Source organism: Ceraceosorus guamensis (genome assembly GCF_003144195.1).
Source record: "Ceraceosorus guamensis strain MCA 4658 unplaced genomic scaffold IE81scaffold_52, whole genome shotgun sequence".
NCBI classification, from domain to species: Eukaryota; Fungi; Basidiomycota; class Exobasidiomycetes; order Ceraceosorales; family Ceraceosoraceae; genus Ceraceosorus; species Ceraceosorus guamensis.
The window spans coordinates 71,913-97,398 of NW_020290047.1; the positions used below are offsets into that span (position 1 = coordinate 71,913).

Sequence of the window (25,486 nt, forward strand, 5' to 3'; positions counted from 1 at the left end):
ACTTCTGCGGTTATGTCCCCTTGCACTCGTGGCTCCACAAGGCACGATGCTTAGAGGGACTGCAGCGCCGCTGTGCATGCGATACAATTTTGCCTCTACAGCAACATGATGAGGGGCGAGTAGTTAGTGTATAGCCGTATATAGGTACCTACACCATCGCGCGCGGATCAGTCAGGTCTTGGTTAGTCCGCGCGATGGCGCTCACGTGATCGCTTGAAAGCACTCAAGACTTTGGACTCACCCTTCTGTTGCCGTGGCAGTCCAGTCAGAGTCAAGTGAGTCGTCCACGAGTGTGTGCACCGCGCGTCAATCAGTCATGAGTCTTGAGTGAATCAGAATATGCAGTCGTGAGTGTGAGTCAAGCGGCCACTGTGAGTGGTGACTCGTGAGCCTGTCAATATATAATAAAGATATATATTTCTGAAGAGTGTGAGTGATTTGGACTCAAGAACGTCTTGGCTACCGGTGAGCAGCTGTCATGCTCCTCATTGACTCACCAACCACCCGATGATGAGAGCGCTTAGGTGTGCTCATTCTGCGCATACGGTCTCCTCTTCTTGGCGCATCCGCCCACTCTGAGCGAGTTCCCAGCAAAGTAGCAGTGCATCCAAAGATGTCGCTGAGGAATTCCAATTCAGGTCGCAGCTATCCTCCCCGAGCAGGGTCGACTGGGGCATCGACACGCGCGTACCCTTCCCGACCTCAGACCTCCGAGAGTCAGCGCAACGGATCTGCTCCGGATGCCGGCGATGATGTGCGCAATGGGTCAGTCAGGGATCAAAGGGGCTCTGCTTCGGCTGACAGTCTGCAACAAAGGGGCTCGACATTCGTGCAGCAGCCTAGGGACAGATCCACGCCTGCTGCAGCGTTGTCGCCGCAATTGACGGACCAACAAATCAATAGGGTCACGTACAAGGTGAGCGAATGGTGACGATGAAAGTCGCGTACGTGCTCCTGACGGACATCGCCTCTAAAATCGTAGAACGCGACCATCAAAGCCCTCATCGATCCCACGCTGCCGGTGGTCGATGTCATCCGCCAACTGTGCGCAAACGCCCATCTAGGGGTGCAAGAGCCTCCCGCCCTCTTCGCCCTACGTGATGAGGAGAATGAGGAGCTTATTGATGATGCAACCCTCGCAAAGAAGATTCGCGCAGGCCGCAACTTGAGGTGAGCGCATGCCTCGCGGACAGCTCGTGGCGGAATCTCTGATGGATGACTTTTGCCTTATGATATCAGACTCTGTTCTTCGCCCACTATCGAAGCTGTCGAGATGGTCGATAAGCTGTCCACGCGCGAAGAGCGGACCCTCAAGATGGCGACGTATACGCTGCAGCGACTTATAAGGGAACCGCCATTCCTGGAAGAATTCCTCAGGAGAGGCGGAGCGGATGAACTCATTGGTATCACCATGAGCTTGGACAGCGGTAACACTCTGGCCTACGCTCTAGCATGCATGCAGAACTTGATGGAAAGCAGCGACGATGGATGGGATGATCTGGAAGGAAGCTTCATTGCAAAGGTAAGCCGGCCTTAGTCCGGGCTCGAGACGCGAGTTGACGCTAACAGCTCACTCGGGCTGCCCGCTCATCACAGGTGGTGCACATTCTCGCAACGCAGGATCGCATCAATGTTTGCAGACCGGCGACGGCGATTCTCAAAAAGCTGGTCCTGTCGGGGCCAGACTCTGCGTCACTACCACGGGAAAGCGTGGCGCGCGGGGAGAGAGAGGACGAAGAAGGCGGTCCGCCAGGTGCTGCTCGGGGTCAAGCCGTGTTTCAGTACGGCTTCGAAGTTGTCTACAACGAGATCCGACGGGAGCCAGCCTTTCTCAGCACATTGACGCAGAGACTTGGGAGCGCCGATACAACCCTCTGTCTTTACAGGTGAGCGACAAGGCCCGGACACGCCAGCCTCGAGCACTCACCCATTCTGGCTGGATCTCCCTCTGCAGTCTGAGCCTCATCAACAGTCTCATGCGGCATGCCTCGCCGAGCCTGTTCGAGACATTCACAGCTGAGCTAGACAAGCTCAATGTGTCGAAAGCTGTGACGAGGCTGATGGATTCCACTCGAGGCGAAGAGCTCTCTTCATCCATTCTCGAATACCAGAACAACGTGATTCGTGTTCTTCATAAGCGGCTCAACACTTCAGTTAGCCCCACCAAGCAGCGTCACGCAAGTGCTTTGTCACACATCTGGCTCCAGGCGCAAGTCACCGAGACGGTCAGCAGTGACGATACCGATCCTGACGGTAATAGGTCTCTTCCTGCTGTGCCCGGCAGTGCCGGCAATCGTTTCAAATGGAGAAGACTGGGCTTTGAGACGGAGAACATCAGTAAGGAGTTCACGCGCACCGGATGGCTTGGACTGGAATGCTGCGAAAGCTTTGTCAATGGAGATCCGGAAGCTTACGCCAAGGTGGGTTGCTTTGCGAGGTATGCTGGTGGGTCACCATCGACTTACTGACACTGAAGCTCGGGGCGAGCGCAACAGATCATTCTGGAGCAAATCAATCGTCCGGCGAACAGGCGTTGTCCCTGGGGTCTCGCGTCACTCGAAGTAGTCGAGATACTCTCCGACCATTACGACGTCGACTCCGGATACACCAGCTCGACAGAGTTCATGCCCTACATTCTGTCCTTTTCCAGGGTACACTCGCTATCTTTACGCTTCTTTCTGCGAATGTGGAGCGAGAGCGGTGCAGCGCGATCTGATTTCGCAAGGGTGAGCGCCTTGGTGCGCAGCCAGGTGAAGGAAGCCTTACGGTCGGAAGCATCCAGGACGTGGTTCGAGGTCGAGCGCGACTTCATCGAATCTGACTATCGCCTGGTCAGAGATAGGCAGATGCGAGAGCTGGAAGTTGGCGACGACTTTGCCAGCAAAGCTAGTGTCAGAAATCTTCGTGGAAGGTTGTACCGAGAAAGCTACGAGTTTGTCAGGCAACAGCGCATTCAGTGCTTGCTGGAAGGAGCCTGGTTCAAAAGCCCTCCGCAGACAACCAAGAATAGTGAGCCTCTTAGCTCTGGTCGCGTATCTCGCGCAGGAATGGCTGGAGGAAGTACGAGCCCATACGGCCTTGTGACCGCTAGACCCTGGCGATTCTACAGGCTCAGTCCGAACAAGAAAGTACTGCACTACTGCGAAGCTCTGGAGATTGGGCCCATCCGAAGCGGGCTGGACGACCTCCCTGAGCGCATCGACTTGGGTCTGGTGTCAGAAGTATCGGTCCAGCAACCCACCGGACAGAGCGCTGAAAATTCTCTAGCCTTCAGTTTGCTGCGCGCTCCTGATGTCAGTCTCGCGGACTTTGTGGCGCTCAATGCGAGCCAGTACAGCGAGTGGGTGGACGGGCTGGGCATGCTTCGCGGTGAAGGAGGAGTTGTCAGCACCAAGGAGACTGCCGAATTCATACAGGCGTTGACGGACATCGCCGTCAAGGTCAAATTGCTAGACTTGACGGGAGAGAGGGTGAGTTCGATGATCGCGAGGTGAAGTGGTTTCCGCTCCTAACGTGCGGACGTTTTGCCTTCCACTGTCCACGTCCAGATTGAGATACCACAGTCTTTGCCGCTTGCGCCCTTGCCTGTCACCACTTCATTCTTTTTTGCCGATCTGTAGAATACTGCTTCGATGTGCAAGTCCCACTTAGTGAACCCGCAAGGCCCACAGTAATAATGTGGCGGTAGAGATAGAGACCCCAGCAAAGGTGCTGGTGCGGCGAATTATGTTTGCCTGCCTATCTGGTTGCATGGCTTGGCGCATGTTCATGTTGTGATTGACAGTGAGATTGGGACTAGTAGACAGGACTCGTGTAAACAGTGCGCGATAGCGATCGCCAAGCTTTGGTGGACCTGTGGACAGATCCTGCGGTCCTGCCGCGTTGCCACGAGCTTTGGCGCGAGTCGTCGCTAACTTGTTACGCGCCGTGCAGCGGGGTCAAGCGCTATGCGAGCACCACCCAACGCGGCAAAGGGGGCGAGGCGAGGCGAGGCGAGGGCGAGGGCGAGAAGGCGAGGCTGATCATGTGGTACTCGATGAGGCCTTGCGTGCTTCTTCGTGAGCGGATCTGCTGTACCTACCTGTATGTACAAGTAGTAGTGCATCACCCACCGCATGTGGTCTGGCCGCGTAGCTTTCGTCTGTGCCGGGTGGGGCCGAAAGGCGGGCTGTCCGCCAGCAGCACGATCATGCAAAAAGAAGCTGCTTGATTTGCGCCTGCGTTGGTCCAACAGCCTGCATGCTTTGACGGCCGTTGGATTGATTGTCCTGTCATGCGCGCGCGCGCCCTCGAAGCGCAGGAAATGCTGGGCTGCTGCTCGATCGCCAACTTAGCATTCGTGATTGCGTTGGACATCAGACGGCTGTGACTGTGGGAGCGTTTGACGTGCGTTCGAGATTCGCTATTGTCAGGTGGCGTACGCAATTCAGGAAGGGATGGATGGACGTACTGTACTGTACTGTACTGTACTGTACACGCTTTACCTTCTCGGCAGAGTGATCTCCGTCTTGCGTCCACACAAATTCAACGATCCACGTGAGTATGCCTTTTTCACAGATCTAACATTCACTCAGACTACAGTCACGAGTCTAGTACATACACATTTTTGATTCTGTGGACTGACTAGCAGTCTTGAGTCACGAGCAAACGCTTACGACTGTGACTGATGATCTGACCGCAACGGTGATTAGGAATTTGAACCGCGCGCCGCAGGTATTATTCCAGCCTGCACTACTACTACTAGTACTACTCTCTGCTGCTACTGTACACTCATCAGACTGCCTTTTGCATGGCTTGGGTGCTCATGAGTTGAGTGTGATTCCCAAGCAAGAGTCGTGAGTGGAGTCACAGCCATAGTGCGGCCGCGAGAGTGATTGCTGCCGCACTGTGCCCGGCAAGCACCGTCATCACAGTTGCGCTTATTATGCACCATCCACGCGATCTGCATACCTGCGGGTTGCTCCTGCGTGCCCTATGCATGCACCAAGAGGCGCAGCAGGCGGAAAGCAAGTTCGTCCTTCTGCGTGTGTGTCCGAGCGGTCGTCTGCGCATCGATGCCTAAATCGCGTGTTTGTTTGGAACTCCGACGATGGGAAGGGGGAATGGGTGGGGAAGAGGAACTGGCATCGTGTGCGCGGCAGACATGATGCCCGCTGACTGCCTCGCACCCAAAGTGCCTTGGCCTTCTGGCCCTTACTTGTACAGCAGTACCTCGGACGAGACAAGTCTTTTGAAGATGCGGCAGATGAACGAGATTCGCGATTGCAAGGAGATGACGGCGCATCGAGCCATCTCCGTGCGCTCTGCTGGCTCGATGCCTCGTGACGGTGCGCAGCCTCATCGTACAGTCGTGAGTACCCACGACTCAAGACTCGTGACTGTACCTACACACACATATACCTGGCACGAGACTCACTACAACCAGGCTTCTTTTTGTGTTTCCGTTGCCATTGCCGCTGCATCACTGCTTGATCATCCACCTCCCCGCACCTTGCACCTCTCCTGCTGCGTTTCGCTGCCAGCATCTCTGACGGAGGGAGGCTTCATGCATGCTGCACGCGACGCACGGTCGATCGGCCCATCACACCAAGCTCTCCTGCTTCTCTGTCGATTTACGATTTTGGAGGGACGCAGCCCATGATTTTGCTCGTCCGACCAGTCACTCACGTTCACAAACTTATCTGCCGACCGCTGTGCTCACTTCTGCTTGCCGTACTCACCTTTACTGTGCCGACTGTTCCCGAGTGCGACTGTGGCGCTCGCGCGAGTCTGCTGCCAAGACCTGCTGGACTCTGATTGCCTCATTTTCATTTCGTCTTTCATTTACGCCTGCGCTCGCCCTTGGCCGATCAGCTACACGAAGAACACCTCCGGAACAGGAAGGTTTCTGCATCGTACCTCTTCACTCCTCTATACGCGTCACCCGCACCTCGCCGGTGATCAACGGTGATAGCACAGCGCCAACGTCTGGTGGTCGACATGGTCACAGTGACGCGCGCAGCGGGGGGAACCATGTCCCAGCCAGGACCTTCAAAGCGAAGGACTCTGTTCGGTATTGGGCGCAAGAGCGCCTCCAATGATGCGTCGGAGCACTCTTGGCCCAGCGATGATCCACATCGGGCCGCTCGGGCCGCTCCGGAGCAGCCGCGGGTCAGCTCACCGCCTCCTCAAAAGCTCCCACCTCTCTCGTTTGGCTCAGCAGCTTCGGACCTGCCCAGCACTAGTAGCGGCGGAGACTATTGGAGCGCGGGGCAAAGCACTACTCGTGAGCCAGCCTCGCCCAAGTACGCCGCTTCTGCCATACCGGCTCGGCCTCCTCGTCCTGAGTCACCCAGCTCCGCGGCTCGACCTAGCGGGGCTCCCCCTGGGTCAGATACGCGGAGTGCCATGCCTGCGGCGCAAGCTGAGGCCATCTACACCGCTGTAGAGCTGCCCACAAACTTCACGGATCCGTTTCGCGGAGGCGGGGTTGAGATTGGAGTCGAGCCTTATATTGGGTCTTCAGGGCTCAGAACTTCGCGAAGCGCCTCGGAGGATGCAACTGGTACTTCAAGAGCCACAGGATCGCAACACGTCAGCGACGCAGCGATCGTGAAGCTGAGCGGTCTGCCTGCCCAAGGTGCCCGCCCTCGGCAAGATAGTGCTCCTGCGGCCGGCGTTAGGCACCTACGGGCTCGTAGTCATTTCAGCATTCCAGACGTTGTTGTGACATCGTGCGAGGAAGAAGGCGAGCAGCAGCACTTCGAGGTCAAAGTGCCGATCGCCAAACGTCGCAGCTTCGTCATAGCACAGCCAAAGGATCAGATCAATCCCGCGTCCCCAACGCGACCAAAGCCAAGCAGTCCCAAGCGAGTCCAGCCGCCTCGAACCCGGACAGAACCTCTGATCAAGCTAGACCTTGATATTGCTCACCTGACGAGCAAGGACGGTGGGATGTCCGGCTCGCCGACTGCTGCGGTAGGACCCACACACAGTCCGCCTTCTACAGTATCTTCGTCATCTGGAGAGGTCAAACGCGCCAGAAAGGTGTCTCTTCCACTGCTGTGGGGCGGAGGCAGCAAGAAGACAGAGGAAGATGGCAAAGGCGTGTACGAGCAGCCATCGCCTCCTTCATCTGCTGGAAGCGTAGCTACCCTGCCCGGTGCTTCGCGCTTCCCCGTTCCTACAAAATCCATCATGAGCAAGAAAGAGGCTCGGGCGAAAGCAAAAGAGGAGCAGTCTTTGATGAAAGAGCTGGAAAAGGTGGACAAGATGGTCAGAGAGCACGACAGAAAAATGCAAAAGGAGATGGCAAAAGCCAAAAGTAGAGAGAGAAAGAGTGCTTCGGAGTCCGGCGGGAATGCGATCGAAGGCGCGAGCGCCACAAGCAGAGCGCTGCGAAGGCTGACCATCTTCAGCGCTTCATCGAAGGCAAGGCCGACGCCACCCTCTCCTATGCCCCCCCCGCCAGGCACACACTTAAGTGGTCATGAGTCCCTTGCACGCAGATCCAGCCGGAGAATGCAGGCCGCATCTCGACCTATTGTCCGCCAGGAAGCATCAGCAGTGATACGGAATTCTGAGCTGGTCGAGCCAACCTCACCTCCCGGAGCTCCTCTTAGGCACGACTCGTCAGATTGGGCAGATGAAGTTCAATATGATCAGCCAGTGAGCCCGCCTCAAGCTGTACGACCAAGCTCCTCTTCCTCTTCCATACAGCGTGCCTTGGCTATGAGCGATGCAGAGTCGCAGATGCTTCGCAAAAAGGCGTCCCTACGCCGGCGTCCGTCCCAGCAACGAGCAGAGTCTCGACGATCAAGTAGGGTGGTCGAGTCGGAATGGGCAGATGAGATCACTGTTCAAGGTGATGGGCAAGTGACGCCACGGCCAGGATACGCCACCCCCCGACCCCGCGCAGCAAGTCCAGCTACACCGACAATCCCTGCCACAGACACGGCCGCTGCGGCGCGCCGAATTTCAACGAAACCAGAGCGACCGCCTCGCCGCTCTCCCTCACCAGAGCAAATACGAGCCAGTGCCGCTTCTCCGATCTCCTTTTCGCGACCCTTTCGTCAAAGCAGCATCATAAGCTCGGATGACGATGGCTTCTCCTCCGCTTCCACCACCGCTCCTCCCACTCCTACCTCTACGGATCAGACTGGCGCCGGCATTGCCAAGTCTAGATCACCGCCCGCTAACCCGAATGGGTTCGCTTTTCCCGCTCGCGCAGGCAGGTCCGGTACGCTGCCTTCCATTCATTCTCCACAGCATGATGCTCGAGATCCTCTTGCTAGGAGCACTAGCGATCCCCAATTGTAATACTATTTGGCCTCATCTGGTCGTACCAGCGTCCACACGGTCCACCTTTTCGTTCTCTTTTGCGCACCTCTATCTCAACCATACCCGTGCATCGTCTTCAATTTGCCTCACCTTTGCAATAAAATGCCTTCTTACTGGGACACCTGTGCCGAACTTTTCATGTCCATGCCTTTCGCTGGGGAAATCGTCCAGACGCTTACAGCACGGGTCCTCCGCCAAGATGAAAAGCATCGCTTCCGAATCGCGCATCCGATTGGCACTGCCGAAGTTGCGAGCGCGACATCCGGCTCGTCACACATGTGTACCAGACGCTCGATGGCGCACCTGAAGTATCACTTGGCTCTAACAGAGGGGCGAAACGTCGCCACAGCATGAATTGGATACGTGATCGAAGGCTGCTTCCGCATAGAAAGGAGTGGTGTACCTGATAAGCTGTCGTAGAGGCCTATGCTCGGAATGATCAGGAGCCCACCACACTCACGCCAGCGAAGCACCGAACAGCAAGCTCTCGAAGACGGGTCGCTTTCACAGTCGCGCGAAGGGCGCGGCGGGGCCCCTCGTACATCGCGACTCGTAAGCTGGGATGTGAGTCGGCGTGGTTGTCATAGCGGTACTGCAGGCAGTAGCACGCTGCGCAAGGCGTGCAGTCAAGGGCAGTCTCGCGCAACATTTTGGCTGGTCCTCACAGTACTTGCTCTTCCTGAGGTCAAAGACCTCATCACGCATTGCAACATTCCGAGAATTCCGCTCCGCGCTGTAGTCAGCAGAGACTTTACAGGACCGGGATTAGAAAATCGTCGCGCAGCAAGAGGCTTTGTCATCCAAGCTGTACATCCTCCCCATTTTCACCACTATTTGTTGCGCCAAAAGGAGAGGTATGGACGCTGACGAACTGACCGCAGTGTGTGTAAATACCTGAAGGCAAGCCCAAAAATCTGTCATGATTCTGGTAGGTGTTCCACAAGCTGGCCTTAGACCATTCGTGAATCCGGATTGGTCCTCAACATCCCCCGCTAGATAACCCAAGATGCTGAAGGATCTGAGAGGAATCCTAGCCATCAGTATGAGGTGCAACTTGCTGTTGCTGTCAAGTGTCACGAGCGAAGATCAGGTGTTGCAAACAAGGGTGACGCGGAATTGGTGAGGAAACAGCGGGCCGCGACTATTGCAGATCTGCTGATTCATCGTGCATTCTGTGCGCAGGTTCTGCTAATGGTCTAGCTACTAGAAACGGTGGTTCCAAAGCACAACTCTCATGCGAATGGTTGCAGAGGTCATCGGAGGGCTGAGAAGAGTGTGTTGCGCTGGGGAAAAAAAAAAAATTTCCCCGTCCGGGGTTCGAACCCGGGTCATCCGCGGACTATGCATGAGAGGCGGATATCCATACCACTGGACCAACGAGGAATGACATGTTTCCGCGTGTTACCACTCGGAAGCCGCTGTGCGAACGATCGATCAACTTTAACATTTATAAACCCGTGCGCGAAGAATGAAGCGAGCCTTCATCGTTCATTGCCGATTGTGATGCAATAAATCACGTGATTAAATGCTTCTTGCGCGCGGGAATTTAGGGGGCAGATATTACTCGGAGACGCGCGCGTTCAATTTTCGGAGACAACGCCATATATGGACGTACCAAAACGGCATTTATATGGCATTATTTGCCCTAATTTGCGCGCCCGGTAAGAGTCGCGAACGCGAACGAGAAGATCTTCAGAAGGAGCGCCGGGCACGTCGCCGACGGAGTTCGAACACGATCCCGTGTCATTCCACGCGCTCGCTGCTGTTCGGGCGTGACGGCATGGGGCTTCGTAGGCATGCGGGGCAATGTATCCTCGGGTTGGCTGGCTGGAGTGCGGCGGGTCTGATCAGGTCGACCTTGTGCCCGAACGTGTCACACATCCATATGCTATATAGCCTCTGCAACGCGCGACAACCCACGAAGATGATGGGAAAGCCGAGCCCTTGTTCGACACGCGGATCTCTGTCAAGTTCTTGCCAGTCTGGGCGCTAGCGCAATGTCAAATGCATTCAAAAAGCGTCCTGTGGTTCGCGAGGCTGCGCGTACAATGGAGGCGGCATCCTGGGTAGTATATCCACGTACTCAGGTCCAAGCTGGTCCAAGCTCGTGACGCCAAGCAGGCGCATTCCTCTCTCGATCTCATCTCGAAGGATATCAATTGCTCGGATCGCACCTTCCTGGCCATATCCTGACTGAGCATACAGGAAAGGTCTACCTAGACCTACTCCGGTAGCGCCGAGAGCGAGTGCCTTCAGCACATCTGTGCCTCGTCGAATGCCCCCATCGATGTAAATTTCCAGCTTGTCGAATGTTTCAGGATGATGCTCTCGCAGCTCGATCAGAACATCGATGGGCGCAGGAGAATAATCGAGACTCCGGCCGCCGTGATTCGAGAGGATTATTCCGCTGACCCCTGGTGTGCTGGCAGCTAAGCGCGCATCGGCCACGCTCTGTATGCCTTTGATGTAGAGAGGAAGGGAGCAGGATTTTGTGTACCATGACACGATGCTCCAATCCTATACGAAGTCCGGATATCCTTACGTCAGCAACTCAGATGACAAGGCGGTGAGGGCAGAAAGTAATAGCCACCACACTCACCAGATTCGGGTCTATGTAGCCACTGATGGCGGCAGCTACGCCTTGTGCCTTCTCATCCCGTCCGGTGTCACCTCCCACATCAACAACTTCTCCCTTTGCTCTCATATCACGTTCCCGTTTGCCCATTACTGCTGCGTCAACTGTCAGCATTACAGCTTTCACGCCCCTCTCTTCGCAGCTTGTCAAAATCTTCTCTGACGCGGAACGGTCGCGATTGACGTAGAGCTGGTAGACAACAGCTGACATCATTCAGGGGCCACGAAAGGTGAGTGGTTGCGAGCGCTTGGAGGTCGAGAACTCGATCAGCCGCAAACGTACCCTGACCATCAGCTCGTGCATCCAGCATGTCATCCAAGCCGCAAGATGCGTTGGCAGATATCTGAGAGAAGCACACTGCCATAGGTCAGGGGAGCTTCTCTGAAGCGGCTTGGGAAGGATGATCGCGTTCATCCCCAAAGAGACTCACACCCTGGACCACATTTCCGAGACCAGCTGCTCGCGTCAAATTGAGCTCGCCATCGGGGTGGCCGAGCTTGGCAAGCGCAGCTGGGGAAATGTAAAAAGGTAGATGGTCCTTCGTGCCGCCGCCAAAAAGCTTCTTCGTTGACGCGTCTACTTCTCCAACGTGCCGAAGTATCCTTGGCCTAAACATGATGCGATTGTACGCAGCTCTGTTGTTGTGCGCAGCTGGGGATAAGAGAGAATTCAGCAGTCAGTGTGAGCTCGTCAGCAACGGCTTGATACCAAGCTCTGGAGATGATCGTTTTAACCTACAAACTTCATCGTCACCAGCCGAGGAATAGTAGGCCCAGGCTTGCTGAGACAGGTGCCTTCTTGCTATGCTCTATTTGCCAATGATCAGAGTGCGCGTGAGAGGCGGTTCGTGTAGTCAGTGCCATCCACAACTTTATGTACTTGTAGGAAGAGAAGGAATAGCGCGTGCAGAACATTTTGAGGTGGATGCCGACCTGGCGATGGATGACGCTAAAGCAAGATCATATGCTGATGAGATTAGCTCACCTCAAACTCGTCTAAATTCAGCACGCTGCCCACGACCGGCAGCTCGTCTGCAGCCAGCTTCCTTGGGGCTTGCGCATCGGAATCGCTAGCTTTGGGTGCTTGCTCATCGCCACTTAGCGACCCCACATGAGCCTCATCGGGCAACGTCTTTATGGCGTCTGGAGGATGGATAGGCGTGTACAGCTCACTGAGGGCGTGTCCACAGGATGAAGGGAAGCGAATGGAGCTCAGCGCGCTCCGGAAAGAGGCAACGGCAGCGTCATGCTGCAGCATCTCACACCTGACCCTCTGCACAGCCCGGCCGCAAGAAGCTCACTCACGTAGCATCCTTTCCTGCCGCCTTCCGAATCACATGGGCACCACCCGGATGCTGTGTCAGGAAATTGGTGACGCTGCATGAAAAAGGCTGCGTTCAAGAGGCTGATCTGCGTAGGGGAAAGTCAGCTGCACCAGAGAACTTACTCGTACACGTTGCCATCGATGGCCACCCAGGTTTCTTTGCCGTGTTTGCCATCGTGCTTGATCAGATCATCGACAGACACCACCTTGCCACTGGCGATGCTCCGACGCTCAGCTTTCACCAAATTGTCGTCACCCGCGTCGGCGGCAACGGTGCCGGTTCCCATCATCCAAAGCGTGCAGCATCCTGCCAGCGCTGCGGCCATGAGGTAGAGGGAAAGCTTTGCTGTCCGAGTATCGAGTTGTGCAGAGATTGACGATGGGGTTGTGGAGCGTCGCCAAGCGCTGCTAGAGAAGGACCGCTTGGATGCGTAGTGATGAGCCGCGACACGAGGCTCACGTAACGTGGCAGTAGCAAGCGTCCTGGCGGGCAACGTAGGGCCAGCCTTACTTGGGCTTGCCTGGCACTTCGAGCAGCTTGTCTGCGTGCTGAACGACGGGCTTCGCAGTAAGCGCGGCAGGAGACGTGGTGGCCAAGACGTGCAGGCGGGGTGGCTCATCTGAAACATCATCCTCGCCGTCGTCCTTCGTCCCACACCTGCGCCGGCGCCAGAAGAGAGTGGTGAAGTCGGCATTGCGATCACGAATTTGAATGCTCTCGCTCTCGAATCCGACCACAACGTCTCCTCTCTGTTGTGAGATGGATGGCGTATGCTAGCGTCGCTGTCAGTCCAGTAGGGCAAGGCACAAGCAAAAGCGCTTCAGAAGATTGCTTTGCACTCTTCAGACTCACGACTGCAGTTGTCTGCCATGCACTCACTGACTCGCGAACCACAATCTCACGTTTGACTGTAGGAGAAGTCTGAGTCTGATCATGAGTGTGAACAGCTGATCAGCCCTATGCGCACAATAAGAGTTTAAGATGGCGCGTCAGGCCGCGCCTTGTTACGTAGCCTCGATCCCTCCACTTCCGCGTCCATGTACGGTACGGTACCGGTACCCGCGGAAGGAATTGACGCGATTTGATTGGCTATAGGCGAGCGCATCAGCATCGATCGTATTCACTCACACCCGTCGTGAATCCAAATCGAGCTCCGCTTCAAAAAGAGATGAGCGGCCAGCATAGCATGCACGCGAAGAATCACGAATGCAAAAGTCGAATTTTCGGTCTCGACAATTTGGCAGCCCACAGCCCAGCCCAGCCCAGCGCAGCCTGTACCTACAGCCAAGCTTATCTACCACTCGATCGCGCCTCGACCTCGGCTCGCACGGCTCACTGATAAGGGCGCCCTTGCTGCCCCAGCCAACCGATGACCGCCCACCCCACCATCGCAGTGATAGCTGTAGGCTGCGTGTCAAGCATGCAGCGAAGAAGATGTACGATCTGCAGCCAATCAATTGCAACACCGATTTCGTAACGACCAGAATCGTGAATGCGAATCGTGACAGCGAATGCGCCCGTGATTGTATGGAGAGCTGATTAGAAGGACGTACAGGGAAGGGTTCAGTTCATGCGTCCAGCCACGATTTGTGCCCCATTAGCAATCGCTTGATGTCAATCGCCCTTCATGACAACCCACCACCACACTCGGAGCTGAGCTGAACACGCAGACACACTCACTTTGACAGGCTGCCCGCGATACCTACCGAGCTGATTGATCCGCTCTCATCTGCAGCAACGTGCTTTGCTCCTCGCGGCCACAAGTCACAAATCACACAGCAAGCGCTCGCCCTGCAGTGCTCTTCAGCTGAGCATCCGCAGGACCAGCAGCAGCTTCATTGGTGTGAGACACTTCGATATCCCCGGACGAGATGGCAGCTCAGCGCGATCCCATCTTCCTCGAGCGGTTCTTGCGGCTCTCGTTGCCCGAGATGCCCAAGCATCCCTTTCCAGCCGACTATCAAGCGCCCTACCAAGTAGCTCCTCCGCTCAAGACGACGTCCAAGGTGCACCTCGTGCCCTGGCGATCACCCAGCAATGCAGGCGAAGCCTCTTCGCTCAGTTTCAAAGAGGCTATCGAAGCCGAGCTAAGCAGTTTGGACGACGCTGCCAAGTTCCAGCACGTGCTGCCTCCAGCCGCATTTAGAAAGGGCGACTTGCCCGAAGTCACGCTGCTGCACACTGTACACCTTTGGTGCATCGTACAAGTCTGGCAGCCTTTTCTCAGAGTGGTGAGTGGCGAGGCGGAGTAGTTGAATATGCATGCGCCTACGTGCCCCAGCCAGAGACGTGGGGGCAGGTCGACCATTTCTGATTCTTCGTCGCACGATCTTCCGTCTCCCAGCTCAATTTGGAGGACGAGGTGGCGCTTGGCGGCTTTGACAGCACGACGAGCAAGCAAAAAGGTGCCCTGCACATCGGCGACCATCTACCAGTACACGCCTCTTCGGGCGTTGCCATTCCTCGACAGCTCGTGTTCCGCTCGTCTCAAGCGGGCAACATTCTCGCCCCCGTCTGCATTCATCCTCCCTGGAACGTCACCTTGTCAAACTTGGCGCAAGATCAGGAAGTGCAAGTCGACGATCAGACCTCCTCCAACGAACCTCACGTCAAGGCTCTGAGAGACGCCATCGCCTTCATGCAAGCTGCCGACGCTCAACACGCTGTGGTGTCCACCTATGACGAATTCGTCTTTCTCAAGTCGGTCGAGGGCGGCAAGGTGCAGGTGTCCCCAGTGATCAAGGCAAGCGATACGGACCTGACCGTGTACATGGCACTGTGGTATTGGTGTAGAGACGTTGCCCGGCAGTCGTGATGACGGAATGCATGCGTAGATGGACAAGTCGCGTCAGCAACCGCACGCTGGTCATTCTACTCAAGTCTACGCATCACACGAGCAGAGGGGCTAACTAAGATCGATGGAATATTGGGCTAAGTGTACATGTGTAGGACTGCGCTACGGGAGAACGAGTGTGCAGAATGCACGATGCATGGGGTTGAATTGAGCATGATGCTGATCGAGCTGGCGAGAGTGGGTGCGCCGGATGAGATTGACAGTGTACGAGTTAGAGCTTGATGAGCTGAGCTCCAGATGTACGAAGTAGTGGCAAGGTTTGTGACCAAGCTGAGAAACGCTCAAGAGCGCTCGCCACGGAGACGACGTGCGAGAGCGATGTCCTTGGGCTGGATGGTGACACGCTTGGCGTGGATGGCAGCCAGGTTGGTGTCCTCAAAGAGAGAGACAAGGTAGGCCTCAGCAGACTCCTGGAGAGCCATGACGGCCGAGGACTGGAAGCGCAAGTCGGTCTTGAAATCCTGAGCAATCTCACGAACGAGACGCTGGAAGCTGAAAGCGGATGCAACGATGGATAAGCGAGTCAATGTCAGTGACAGTGAGCGATAGCATTTGACAAGCTGATGTGCACCAGACCCTTCCTCGCCCATCTGTCGGCGGTATGCACTTCGCCTGCGACATGTCGCACCTTGCCACCAGTGCTCGACGCAGGTACTCACGGAAGCTTGCGGATGAGGAGCTCAGTGCTCTTCTGGTAACGACGAATCTCACGCAGAGCGACAGTTCCAGGGCGGTAACGGTGAGGCTTCTTGACACCACCAGCGGAGGGGGCAGACTTGCGAGCGGCCTTGGTAGCGAGCTGCTTGCGGGGTGCCTTACCACCGGTAGACTTGCGTGCGGTTTGCTTGGTGCGAGCCCTGCGTAACGTCGAGAAGATGATGCCAGTGGCGGTAAGCGCGAGGACCTCGGACAGCAACAACGGATGAGGGTGTGCTCGATGCGACGATACTCACATTGTGACTGAGTTGTTTGAGGGTTGAGTGATGTGTCTTGGTGAGTGACAGAGTGCGTGCGAAGATCACGATGATAGTTGTGGGGAAGGAGGATAAAAGTGTAAGTGAACGAGAATGGGCTTGGTTTAAGAGGACGAGCAGGAAGGGGGGGCGCGTTGCTCATGCACGTCATTAGATTGGGAGAGATGTGCATGCTCGACAGACTTGGCGACATTCCTCACCACACTCGTGAGTGGCTAGCCGCTCAGCGAGCCGTAGGGCCACACACGTATCTGTTTGGCCAAAGGCCTGCCAGGACATTTTGTGAACAGCGTGGGCGCGAAGCCACGATGCGCGGCGCCTCCCTAGCGCGATTCGGCCGGAAGGGAGCTTGATGAAGCAGTCGAGCAGTGCTGAGCGACGACCAACGCTTGCACGGTGCAACGCTTGCCGAGGTGCAACCCTTGTGGCCCAGCCACACCTGCTGCGTGCTTAGGCTGCCCGTCGTGCTCCTGGGCCACAACGCGATGCAAAAAGTCCAACACTTTACACGCGCTCAGCAGAGGTGGAGGCGCGCTTGCACACGCGTCGCGATGCGCGTGTTGCGTGCTGTTGGGCCACAGCTTTGTCCGCATGTCGAGCGGTGCGTGGCCCAACCGCACCGCCGCCCGCACGAAGCGCGTCGATGGTGCAGGCAAGCATGCGTGCGCCGCGGCGTGGGTAGACCGCGTCATCACGACCCGCATTTCCGTGCGCGCCTCAGCTCCGTGCGACATTCTCATTGGGCCACTCACTCATTCGCATCTTGCAGGGATCGGTGGCCAAACATCTTCGGAAGGTGTGGCGCCCGCATGTGCCCCAAGCATCGTTCGGCGTGGATGCATCGTCACTGTGACTCGTTCACGAGCGGCCCCCGTGACAAGGATGCACCGCACGTAAATTAGACGCTAAGCAGGGAGAGCGGCGAGGTATTCAAAAGGAGACCAGTCGAGATGCATCATCCAACTCATTTCCCCTCACTTAGCATCACACCACAATCTAGCTTCAAAGCTCAACGCAGCTCAACGCAACCCTCCACTCACCCAACAAACTCTTAGCAAACATGTCTGGTCGCGGAAAGGGTGGCAAAGGTCTCGGAAAGGGTGGTGCCAAGCGTCACCGTAAGGTGAGCATCGTTACTATTTGCTCCGTAGTTGGGTTGGCACATCTCAACAGCGGCGAGACTCGAGCTTACACAAACTCTTCCAATCATCGCTCCCTTTAGATCTTGCGAGACAACATCCAAGGTATCACCAAGCCCGCTATCCGTCGTCTCGCGCGTCGTGGTGGTGTCAAGCGTATCTCTGGTCTCATCTACGACGAGGTTCGAGGATGCCTGAAGATCTTCCTTGAGGGTGTCATCCGCGACTCTGTCACCTACACGGAGCACGCCAAGCGCAAGACTGTCACTTCTCTCGACGTCGTCTACGCTCTCAAGCGCCAAGGCCGTGTTCTTTGTGAGTATGATTACTAGCTTTGATGATGTCTCGGCGTGCAGTCTAAGCATCCGTGCTGACCGCTGCTTCTCTGTACTCTCCTCGATAGACGGTTTCGGTGCCTAAGAGGAGATTGTCTACCGTCATCAAACCGACAAACTTGCCCTTTGGGGCTCTCACACGCACAAACACCCATGCACTTCAGCGTTTGTATCCGTCTCAACTCCCACACGTGTACTTCTATATGCCTTCTTAGCATCCATGAGCCTGTCTCCGTGTGTCTTTTCTCATTGTGCGCGTGCTCACGCTGTCCAGCATGTTTGTGAGCGAGTACTCTGTCAAGCTATCAGTTCAGTGATTAAAATTGTGAATGCTCGACATGCAATCACAATCACAATTGTCCCGTGCGTAACGCGCGCCGCATCTCTCGCGCCACGCCACGCCAGCCACGATTAGCCCACACTGACCTGTATGCAGCCACTGCACATCGCACCTCTCCCACCATCTCCCTAAACATCTCGAACCACAGCAAAGCTCGGTCTGCTCGCTCGCGCTCTCAAAATGCGGACGGAGCCCGGGAGATGATCACTTCCACGCACGATGCCATTCTGCAGAAGCTCATCGAGCATCACCCTCGCAGCAAGCGTAGTCGAATAAGACAGCTAGCGCGGGCGCTCACCTTCGTCGCCGAAGGTATCAAACCGTCGCAGCTTATCGACGACGGTAGCGTCGCGCCAGTCCCGTTGGCGCAAGCGCTCGAGAGCCTCGAAGCGCAGGATGGAGCTTCTGGCCTCAGGGTCTGGATTCATGGCCCGAGTGGCTCTTTCGGAGTGCTAAACGTTGCGGCTGTAGCCAGACTCGCCTGCCCTCCGCCATGCGTCATGGACGCATCTTCGAACTCTCCTGCAGGCACCATCCTGGTCAGTGGCGGCGTGAGCGGCGTAAGTGCCCAAGCGATAGCATCTGACCTGGACCAGTACCATTGTATCTTGATAGCACCCATCATCGGCGATCGAGAGCCTCAAATGCATCCAATTGCTTAGCGAAGCTTGCCGACGATCTACTGCGATTCTGTCTGGTCACGTCCTTTCGCTCTCTGGACGTGCGCCTTCGGCAGGGGTAGCTTTGGCTGGTTGGCTCTTGGACTACCCAGTCGTGTATGCACTCAAGTCAGACTCCACAGGATTCGACTGCAGGCTCGACGTTCAACATTACAGAAGATACAAGGAATCAGAGGCGCAGTGGGAAGAAGGCGCTGTCGGCAACAACCTCGGCGGGTCGCCTTTGTGCTGCTTCGAGGTCTTCATTCGCCGGGATGAAGAGGGCACAGCGGAGCAGGAGCGTTTGCAGTCGTTCACCGTACCACAGGTCGCGCTGAGTGCGGCGGCTGAACGACTTGGGCTTGACTGCGAAGGAGAAAACAGCGAGGAGCTGATCCGAGCTCTTTCGATCCAGAAGATCCAATCACGTATCGAAGTGCTGCGCTCCACAAGATCTCCGCCCCTTACATCGGTGGATCCGGCCAAGGACGCCCGCTGCCGCTGGCTGGACAACGTTGAGGCTCGCGCAACTTGTAAAATCGCGACGTTTGAGCGAGTGGTCTTGTAGCGCGGCGGCGTGGTCGTGCTGAGGCCGCGACGCGAGCGGATGCACGACTCAGCGTAGCAAGTTCTCGCCACTTGACGAGATCCAACGATCGTCACAGAAAGTCCCTGGCGGTATGCTCCCCCAGCGCCCATCAGGTCCTAAGCAAAGTTTGGGCGCGAATTTGCTGATGTTGATGTCGCAATCGCTCAAGCCCAACTCGTCGCGCAGTACCCTTTCTCGATCTCGATCTTTGCATCTCACTCGTCCTCCACCCTCTTGCTTGTCCCACCTTGCCTGCAACAGACCTGCCAGCTCGTTGTAGTCTTTCACTTGGCCATTCGTCTTGCAAAAGTCCCAGCGATTGCCCTGCTCCAGCGTTGAGCGGCGCATACTCTCCCACGCTTTGGCATCTTTCTTCGACGGCGCGCGGAAGGTCGAGCCAACTCGAACTCCCTCTTTACCGCAGCCGGGGCAACAAGTGACTACTTGCCTCCAAAAGACATGCGCCGCTGAGGAAGAATGCTTCGCAATCCACGACTGACGCGCCTCGAGCGTCTTTCCGGCCTCCAAGGAAGGCTGGCGGGAAGTCCTTGTTGGGAAGAGCTCTTGCGCCTGCGAGACAGTTGCGCGACCAAATTTCTTGTAATGCTCGATCCGTTGAGGGCTTGCGAGCAAATTGACATCGCCCACTGGCTCAGCAGTTGCGTCCTCTCGTTCGTCCAAAGGTGCCGCGGTGCGGATCAACCACACCGGGTCGGTCGGTCTGGCACCAGGTGGATGCGTGTAAATTCCATCCCGATCTTGCCTTCTGCGACTAAGATGCTGTGTGCGAGCTACAGCTAAGCTCAGCTCTGCATCGCTCTCTTGCCCTGTGGGGGGCACGATTTGGCCATCGGTGGTCAGGTCGGCCAGCCCTCGAGCGCCGTACAAGCTCTCGTTTCCGTCGCATGCGGTGGGCTTGAACGCCCTTCTGCAATCGAAGCAGGCATACTTTGGTTTGTGCAAGATGCTTGCTTGCTGCCCTGCGTATTGGCTGTACTTCTTGGCCTCTGTCTTATAGCGCTGAAGACAGGCATCATACGCTGGCAAGCTCAGAGCGCTTTGACCCGGGAGCCGCTTCGCATGTGCCTCGCACCGGGGCGCAGAGTGTCCTCGCTCGAGCTGTACGAGGTAGTCGAAGCCGTCGTACTCGATCCACGGACGGGTGCCAGTGGCGTCGGGGCAGCAGCCGAGTCCGTTTGCACGATCTCGTCTTCTGCAGGACATGGTTCTGTGCGGTGTCGATAGTGCGGCTCGAGCAGATCGGGTTCGATGTTTGTGTGAGATGCCAGCTTGGACAGGGAGCAAAATCCATGTGGTCGCCTTTTGAAGACGTACCTCCCAACCAAAGCCCGCACTCAATGCCTGCAACATTCACATTGTGAATGTCTGCCTACCTGCCCAAAGCGCCGCATTTCCCTACGCTTCCAGACTTCCCCCCTCCTGTCAGACATCCCCCACCACACACACACACACGTTTGCTAGAAGTGGCTGTGATCACGCTAACGAGAAATGATCTCATGCGCCACGCTCCGGGCACTACCGAGCGGCAAGTCAGGAGCCCATGCATGCACCCATGCTGCTGAGCTTTTACCACTCAGACTATCGTGTCAAAAGCTCGGGCGTAGCAGTCGTGCGCGACAGTGGGCCATCTGCACGACTCGGCGTGCTGCGCATTCGTGGCTTGGGTTTTACTGCGCGCTCCACTGTGACTCGTGACTATATATGCTGAGCATGCGAACAGAGATGATGGCATCATGCGAGGTAAATTCTCAAGCCAAATGACTCAATTTCATCGATCGAATTGCTTTGTACATTTGACATTCTAGACACTCTCATCGCCTGCCCTTCACAGCCCTTATATAACAGCCCTCGTTCCATTTTGACTTCCTTCGAGACCCTCAATCTTGACCTTTGATTCGTGATTTTGTGGACTCAGTAAACGGGCGCAACGATGATAAAGAGTGGCTGTGCAAGGCCGTCACGGCCAAAGAGGGAAACCAAGAAGATCAAGAAATTTCGTTCTGTCGGCTGAAGTCGTGACGCGATTCGGAGCGGACAGAGGCGCAAGTCGAGTGCCAGGACCGATTGCCTCCATCTGAAAGCCACGCGTGCGACCTTGTGGGCAAATCAATGGATAACGCGAGTTTCAAGCGTGATGCACAGATCTGGCACCAGCGAGCAATTGCTCCACAATCGCCGCGCTTGAGCGCAAATCCTTCGGCCCGGTGAGACCCAGCTCCAAGGCAAAGAAATCCTGCTGGACCAGGTCGCCGTTCTGCGTGCGAGGGCTGCCAGTGGCGCCAAGTAGCCGGAAGGCAGTACGAGCTGCTTTGACGAAGCTTAAGGACTTGGAGGAGTTACGTGCTTTGCTCGGTGCTGACTTGGAAATAGACCCGCCGGACGCGCTGGCTCGCCACTGCTGCTGAGCACGTTGACTAGCTGTGCGTGGTGCGGGAATGAACAGCGTCACCCGTCTCGACGCGGACGAAGAAGGCTTGACATCGCTTGCGGCCTCGCGCACAGGCGTGGCCGGAGCTGGCGAGCTCTTGGCGGACTGCTCTGACTCTTTTTCGACGTCGACGTCGAGATAGGCCCGTTCCACGTCAAGCCCGCTGCGCCCCAAGTGCTCACCCAGAGCGTGCATGCTCATCGAGTCGTTTGGTGCGTTGTCGCGCACCCATCTCAAGTCAAGCGGAAGATCGAGCAAGCGCTCCAATTCTGCGCTGCTTTGGCTCTGAGATGCCTTTGCGCTGCTCTTGTCCTCAGCGGCGTGCCCGCTGTCTGCTTCTTGATCATCCTTCTCTTCGTCTTTGCGCTTTGGAAGCACGCAGTGCACCAGTGGCGCTCCGGCAGAATCTATCTGCTGGCCAAGGTTGAAGCTGGAAGAAGGCGATGGACTCAGTTGAGCGGCTTCTATCAGACTAGTCCAGTACCAACAAACTCACAAATTGTCGCCGCACGCATGTGCAGACCCGTCTCCTGGAGCTGAGGTAGCTCCAAACAACGCGAAACTGAACAGCATGACCATCAAGGCAACGCCTCCTGTTGTCTTGCGAGGAGTGTATTGGCCGGCAGATCCTGACTTGACAGCAGGGGCCCGCACTGGCTTTGGGTGTGACTTGTGCGCGATCGTCGTTACCGAATCAGTGCCATCCATGGTTTCACGAGCATCCTGATAGTCTTCCGCGGCTTCCTGGCTGGCGGAAGCCGGCTCCCGGCTCACAAAAGCAGTCAATGCCTCTTGGTCTTCCTGACCACATTCTGGCGGGGTCAGCGACTGGGTCGCCTGCTTGAGCTGATTGCAGGTAGCAGCTTCAGGTTCGACGACTAGCGTTCGGGCAGAGGCCAGCGTGTCGCTGTCAGTCACAGACGCTGGCGGCCCTGATCGAAAAGGACGCTCATCGCCTGCTTGTGCAGTAGAGCCACCGGTCTGAGGCCTGGGTGCAGCACTGCCCCCATTCAGCATGTTCATCGATGCAGGCCACTGCGACGCAGAGGCAGCCTCATCGAGGTTTGACGCTTCCATTTGCGAGCGCAGCGAGAATAATTCGTTTTGTGGCGCTTGATCTGAAGTCGCTGCGTTGGCTGTGTGGTTCGCCTCTCCACGGTCGCGTTTGACACCGCGTGTGCTAAAGCTTTCCGAAATTTCGCTGGCTTGATCAGAAAGAGGCGGCACAGAAGACCCTGCTGAGGGGTCTTCGGTAGGTGCGATGCTGGCTCCTTTGGCGTTGACCACCAGTTCAAGAACTTCGCGAACGTCTGGTGTCTCTTCTCCCAGCAACATTGGCAACACTGTCTGTCCGAAAGCCGACCAGGGCATATCGGGACCAGCAGCGACCTCCCACAGACGCCAGACCAGTCGTGACATGCTTCGACAGCGGCTCTCGAGCTCCTCGAACTGCTCTCGCTTGCGCTGACGACTGAGGAAGGCGGCAGCGCGATTCTTGACCAGCCTCGCCTCGCGCTTTGTGAGCCCAGATGTGTCAGGATGGACGAACAGCGACGAGTGAGTGGCCGACGTGTCAATGACCGGGAAAGGCTGGCCACTTTCGGTGATCTGCGATGCGGAAGGAGGCTCCCTTTTCTTGGATGGTTTCGCAGGCGCTAGCTTGGCTTCTTCTGGCTGCTTGTCTGTGGCAAGCGATGGGTCCACTGCGGCAGGCTGAGCAGGCTGAGTAGGCAGAGCAGGCAGAGCAGGCAGAGCAGGCTGAGCAGGCAAAGCAGTGGCTTCACTTGTTTGCGCTTCACCATTGGGAGGATCCGTTTCAGCGGGGACATCGGCGCCGCTCGTGGGCAGAGGTGGAGATGCTCCCTTTTTGGTCTGCTTGCGCTTTGCGCCTCCGCCAGAACGTCGCTTGGAGTCACTGGAGCGATGCGCTACTTTCGAGCTTGCCGTGCTGGCACTACCGGTAGGACTACCGAGTCGGCGGCGCTTGTCTGACACAGGGCTCACGTTGCCTAGCATGCTAGCATGGGCAGATGAGCTAGGGCTTGATCGATCTTCAGAGAAGGGGCTTGGCATGTTCTCCAGCGTGAAGTCCATTGGGTGCTCGGAAGCTTCCATCTTGAAACCCACCGGCGCATTCGGCATCGTCAGCATCTCCTCTGCGCCATCCATGTCGCGGAAGGGTCCGGCTGGGTAGGCATCAACGTGCGAGAGCCGCATGGCAAAGTGGTCAGGGACAAAACGAGCATCGTGCTCCATACCTCCAAAGCCATCGGCAGGCCATGCGACCGGCGACTGAATGCCAAAGCTTCGGAACGGTGGTTTATCGAAGGTGTACGAATGAGGGTTTGGCGATGGAAGGGCCAAGGACAGGGCAGCGCTCGGGCTCTGCACCATGCTCATGCCCGTGTCTGGACTCGTCTCGGGACCACTCTCGCCGAACTCGAATGAGAGGCTATGCAGAGAGGCGCTGTGAGAGCTAGGAGTGGAAATATGAGTTGGGAAGCAGACATCGGCGGTGCTCGGCGAAGCTGGCAAAAGAGCGGGGGAGCCAGTCATTCGTCCATTCGAGTGATGAGCACCAGACTGAAGATGGTTCGGCACCGCAGAGATGGCAAGTTGAGCAGGCTTGCTCTTCCGCTTGGCTTGAGTGCCGCTATCCGATCTTTTGTATTCGGACGGGGGCGTAATTGTGTTCACATTCCCGTTGAGATCGGTCGCGTCGCTCTCCATCATCTGTTCGGTGTGTAGAAAGTCGTCCAGATCGCCAGTGTCGATGGATGCCATGTTGAGCAAGGACATGACGAGGTTAACTTGGGTGTAGCGACTGAGAGGGGCTGACTGTTGGTTGGGGGACGAAGCGTTCAGAAGACCGCACGCTGCCAACCGTGGCGTTGGATGAATAACACAAGTCGTTCAAAACGTCAGGGCGTGAAGAATGTCATGCAGCTGGAGTTGCTGTGAAGAGGAAGGATGACGATGCCAACGGATAAGAGTAGCAGAGCGAGAGAGGGTGACGTTGGTCGATGACGCCGCAACCACGCGGACACGAAGATAGGAAGTTGGAGGATCGAGGGCGGAGGATTGCTCGAGCTCGATACGAGCTGCGTGTCTGGCCGAGCAGACGGTAGCACTCGAGCTTTTAATCAAGCGACACACGGTCAATGAAAGGCGTTTGTCGCCGATAGGAAGGTGTCGAGGGAGTGGAAATACGCAACGGGGAGCCCAAAATGCCGGTTACTTAGTGACGGTGAAGGATCAAGTCGAGTCGAGTCGAGTCGAGTCGGGTCGGGTCACGACGAGTCGGAAACGAGACTGATACAGGTGCAAAGGTCGACGCGTCTATGATGACCAGTGATTGTCGTGGTCGAGAGTCAATGGTCAGCGCGAAATGAGATGAAGCAGGTCCAAGCGCCTCTTCCACGTGTGGCGCTTGGCAGAGGCGAGCGCCTGTGAGAGGAGAGGGGCGCGGGCGCCCGACTGTGTGCGCCCGCGCCCTTCGCAAAAGGAGGCCCGAGCGAGCGCGTGCGAGGGACAAGAAGATGCATGCCACTTGTCTGCACGCGGCACTGGACCTGTCATGCAGTCATGCTTTGCGTGATTGCATGCTGCGGACGTACGGCAAGCTGGTGATGAAGCGCGGTGATGCGTACAGTACATCCTGCTACAGTAGCTGCTGCTGCTCCTGCTGCTGCATGCCGCGAAGGACTGGAGTTCGCCGGGGCTTGGAGCGCGGCGTTATGATCGATGTATGCATCGTATAGAATCAAGAATAGCTGCAAGCTGTTGGGCTGCGTTTGAGTCGGGGCATGATGCTCAATCAGATATGAATGAGTCCGCCGTCAAGCCTCGGTTGGCTTGTTTTCGAAGTG

General features: G+C 56.5%; 10 protein-coding genes and 1 non-coding gene across 11 annotated transcripts; 6 read left to right on the top strand and 5 right to left on the bottom strand.

Annotated features, from left to right (window-relative positions):
- The first annotated feature begins 445 nt into the window (after window positions 1–445).
- On the top strand, window positions 446–3,686 carry IE81DRAFT_325059 (hypothetical protein). Its single transcript, XM_025514404.1, has 7 exons — window positions 446–916; window positions 983–1,170; window positions 1,240–1,522; window positions 1,597–1,886; window positions 1,955–2,420; window positions 2,496–3,470; window positions 3,549–3,686. The coding sequence occupies exons 1-7, from the start codon at window positions 614–616 to the stop codon at window positions 3,618–3,620; spliced, it is 2,577 nt and encodes an 858-aa protein (XP_025368129.1). The 5' UTR covers window positions 446–613; the 3' UTR covers window positions 3,621–3,686.
- Window positions 3,687–5,273: 1,587 nt separating this feature from the next.
- Window positions 5,274–5,810, top strand: IE81DRAFT_198558 (hypothetical protein). The gene is made up of 2 exons (XM_025510861.1): window positions 5,274–5,350; window positions 5,426–5,810. Exons 1-2 carry the CDS (start codon window positions 5,315–5,317, stop codon window positions 5,639–5,641), a joined length of 252 nt encoding a protein of 83 aa, XP_025368130.1. The 5' UTR covers window positions 5,274–5,314; the 3' UTR covers window positions 5,642–5,810.
- IE81DRAFT_198559 (hypothetical protein) lies at window positions 5,811–8,436 on the top strand. Its single transcript, XM_025510862.1, has one exon. It carries the CDS (start codon window positions 5,980–5,982, stop codon window positions 8,296–8,298), a length of 2,319 nt encoding a protein of 772 aa, XP_025368131.1. The 5' UTR covers window positions 5,811–5,979; the 3' UTR covers window positions 8,299–8,436.
- Window positions 8,437–9,621: 1,185 nt separating this feature from the next.
- Window positions 9,622–9,702, bottom strand: IE81DRAFT_t25. The gene has a single exon. It is a non-coding gene; the product is annotated as a tRNA-Glu (tRNA).
- Window positions 9,703–10,295: 593 nt separating this feature from the next.
- On the bottom strand, window positions 10,296–13,235 carry IE81DRAFT_315904 (hypothetical protein). The gene is made up of 9 exons (XM_025512546.1): window positions 13,158–13,235; window positions 12,401–13,060; window positions 12,259–12,330; window positions 11,939–12,125; window positions 11,693–11,762; window positions 11,385–11,605; window positions 11,237–11,297; window positions 10,919–11,157; window positions 10,296–10,836 (listed from the first exon to the last, which is right to left on the bottom strand). Exons 1-9 carry the CDS (start codon window positions 13,211–13,213, stop codon window positions 10,330–10,332), a joined length of 2,073 nt encoding a protein of 690 aa, XP_025368132.1. The 5' UTR covers window positions 13,214–13,235; the 3' UTR covers window positions 10,296–10,329.
- A 748-nt stretch (window positions 13,236–13,983) lies between these two features.
- Window positions 13,984–15,312, top strand: IE81DRAFT_198657 (hypothetical protein). Its single transcript, XM_025510863.1, has 2 exons — window positions 13,984–14,509; window positions 14,623–15,312. The coding sequence occupies exons 1-2, from the start codon at window positions 14,150–14,152 to the stop codon at window positions 15,091–15,093; spliced, it is 831 nt and encodes a 276-aa protein (XP_025368133.1). The 5' UTR covers window positions 13,984–14,149; the 3' UTR covers window positions 15,094–15,312.
- A 4-nt stretch (window positions 15,313–15,316) lies between these two features.
- IE81DRAFT_325065 (histone 3) lies at window positions 15,317–16,389 on the bottom strand. The gene is made up of 3 exons (XM_025514405.1): window positions 16,086–16,389; window positions 15,792–15,989; window positions 15,317–15,624 (listed from the first exon to the last, which is right to left on the bottom strand). Coding segments are annotated over exons 1-3 (411 nt in total). The 5' UTR covers window positions 16,088–16,389; the 3' UTR covers window positions 15,317–15,413.
- Window positions 16,390–16,838: 449 nt separating this feature from the next.
- On the top strand, window positions 16,839–17,824 carry IE81DRAFT_325066 (histone-fold-containing protein). Its single transcript, XM_025514406.1, has 3 exons — window positions 16,839–17,229; window positions 17,329–17,560; window positions 17,649–17,824. Exons 1-3 carry the CDS (start codon window positions 17,167–17,169, stop codon window positions 17,663–17,665), a joined length of 312 nt encoding a protein of 103 aa, XP_025368135.1. The 5' UTR covers window positions 16,839–17,166; the 3' UTR covers window positions 17,666–17,824.
- Window positions 17,825–18,120: 296 nt separating this feature from the next.
- On the top strand, window positions 18,121–19,098 carry IE81DRAFT_348762 (hypothetical protein; the record flags this gene model as incomplete). The annotated part of the gene is made up of 3 exons (XM_025516292.1): window positions 18,121–18,459; window positions 18,536–18,917; window positions 18,995–19,098. 3 exons carry the CDS (start codon window positions 18,121–18,123, stop codon window positions 19,096–19,098), a joined length of 825 nt encoding a protein of 274 aa, XP_025368136.1.
- Window positions 19,099–19,195: 97 nt separating this feature from the next.
- Window positions 19,196–20,392, bottom strand: IE81DRAFT_348763 (hypothetical protein; the record flags this gene model as incomplete). The annotated part of the gene is made up of 1 exon (XM_025516293.1): window positions 19,196–20,392. One exon carries the CDS (start codon window positions 20,390–20,392, stop codon window positions 19,196–19,198), a length of 1,197 nt encoding a protein of 398 aa, XP_025368137.1.
- A 922-nt stretch (window positions 20,393–21,314) lies between these two features.
- IE81DRAFT_348764 (hypothetical protein) lies at window positions 21,315–24,416 on the bottom strand (the record flags this gene model as incomplete). Its single annotated transcript, XM_025516294.1, has 2 exons — window positions 21,315–22,047; window positions 22,114–24,416. The coding sequence occupies 2 exons, from the start codon at window positions 24,414–24,416 to the stop codon at window positions 21,315–21,317; spliced, it is 3,036 nt and encodes a 1,011-aa protein (XP_025368138.1).
- Between the last annotated feature and the right edge of the window lie 1,070 nt (window positions 24,417–25,486).

Excerpts from the sequence above, each read along its gene's own strand:
- IE81DRAFT_198657 (XM_025510863.1), top strand. The coding sequence starts at position 14,150 with ATGGCAGCTCAGCGCGATCCCATCTTCCTCGAGCGGTTCTTGCGGCTC. Across the intron at positions 14,510-14,622 it reads GGCAGCCTTTTCTCAGAGTG|CTCAATTTGGAGGACGAGGT; the intron begins GTGAGTGGCGAG and ends TCCGTCTCCCAG.
- IE81DRAFT_325066 (XM_025514406.1), top strand. The coding sequence starts at position 17,167 with ATGTCTGGTCGCGGAAAGGGTGGCAAAGGTCTCGGAAAGGGTGGTGCC. Across the intron at positions 17,230-17,328 it reads GTGCCAAGCGTCACCGTAAG|ATCTTGCGAGACAACATCCA; the intron begins GTGAGCATCGTT and ends CGCTCCCTTTAG.
- IE81DRAFT_325059 (XM_025514404.1), top strand. The coding sequence starts at position 614 with ATGTCGCTGAGGAATTCCAATTCAGGTCGCAGCTATCCTCCCCGAGCA. Across the intron at positions 917-982 it reads TCAATAGGGTCACGTACAAG|AACGCGACCATCAAAGCCCT; the intron begins GTGAGCGAATGG and ends CTAAAATCGTAG. Across the intron at positions 3,471-3,548 it reads TAGACTTGACGGGAGAGAGG|ATTGAGATACCACAGTCTTT; the intron begins GTGAGTTCGATG and ends GTCCACGTCCAG.
- IE81DRAFT_315904 (XM_025512546.1), bottom strand. The coding sequence starts at position 13,213 with ATGATCAGACTCAGACTTCTCCTACAGTCAAACGTGAGATTGTGGTTC. Across the intron at positions 11,158-11,236 it reads TGCACGAGCTGATGGTCAGG|CTGTTGTCTACCAGCTCTAC; the intron begins GTACGTTTGCGG and ends GAATGATGTCAG. Across the intron at positions 10,837-10,918 it reads GCTACATAGACCCGAATCTG|GATTGGAGCATCGTGTCATG; the intron begins GTGAGTGTGGTG and ends GACTTCGTATAG.
- IE81DRAFT_198558 (XM_025510861.1), top strand. The coding sequence starts at position 5,315 with ATGCCTCGTGACGGTGCGCAGCCTCATCGTACAGTC. Across the intron at positions 5,351-5,425 it reads CGCAGCCTCATCGTACAGTC|GCTTCTTTTTGTGTTTCCGT; the intron begins GTGAGTACCCAC and ends CACTACAACCAG.
- IE81DRAFT_198559 (XM_025510862.1), top strand. The coding sequence starts at position 5,980 with ATGGTCACAGTGACGCGCGCAGCGGGGGGAACCATGTCCCAGCCAGGA.
- IE81DRAFT_325065 (XM_025514405.1), bottom strand. Across the intron at positions 15,625-15,791 it reads CTCCTCATCCGCAAGCTTCC|CTTCCAGCGTCTCGTTCGTG; the intron begins GTGAGTACCTGC and ends ATCCGCTTTCAG.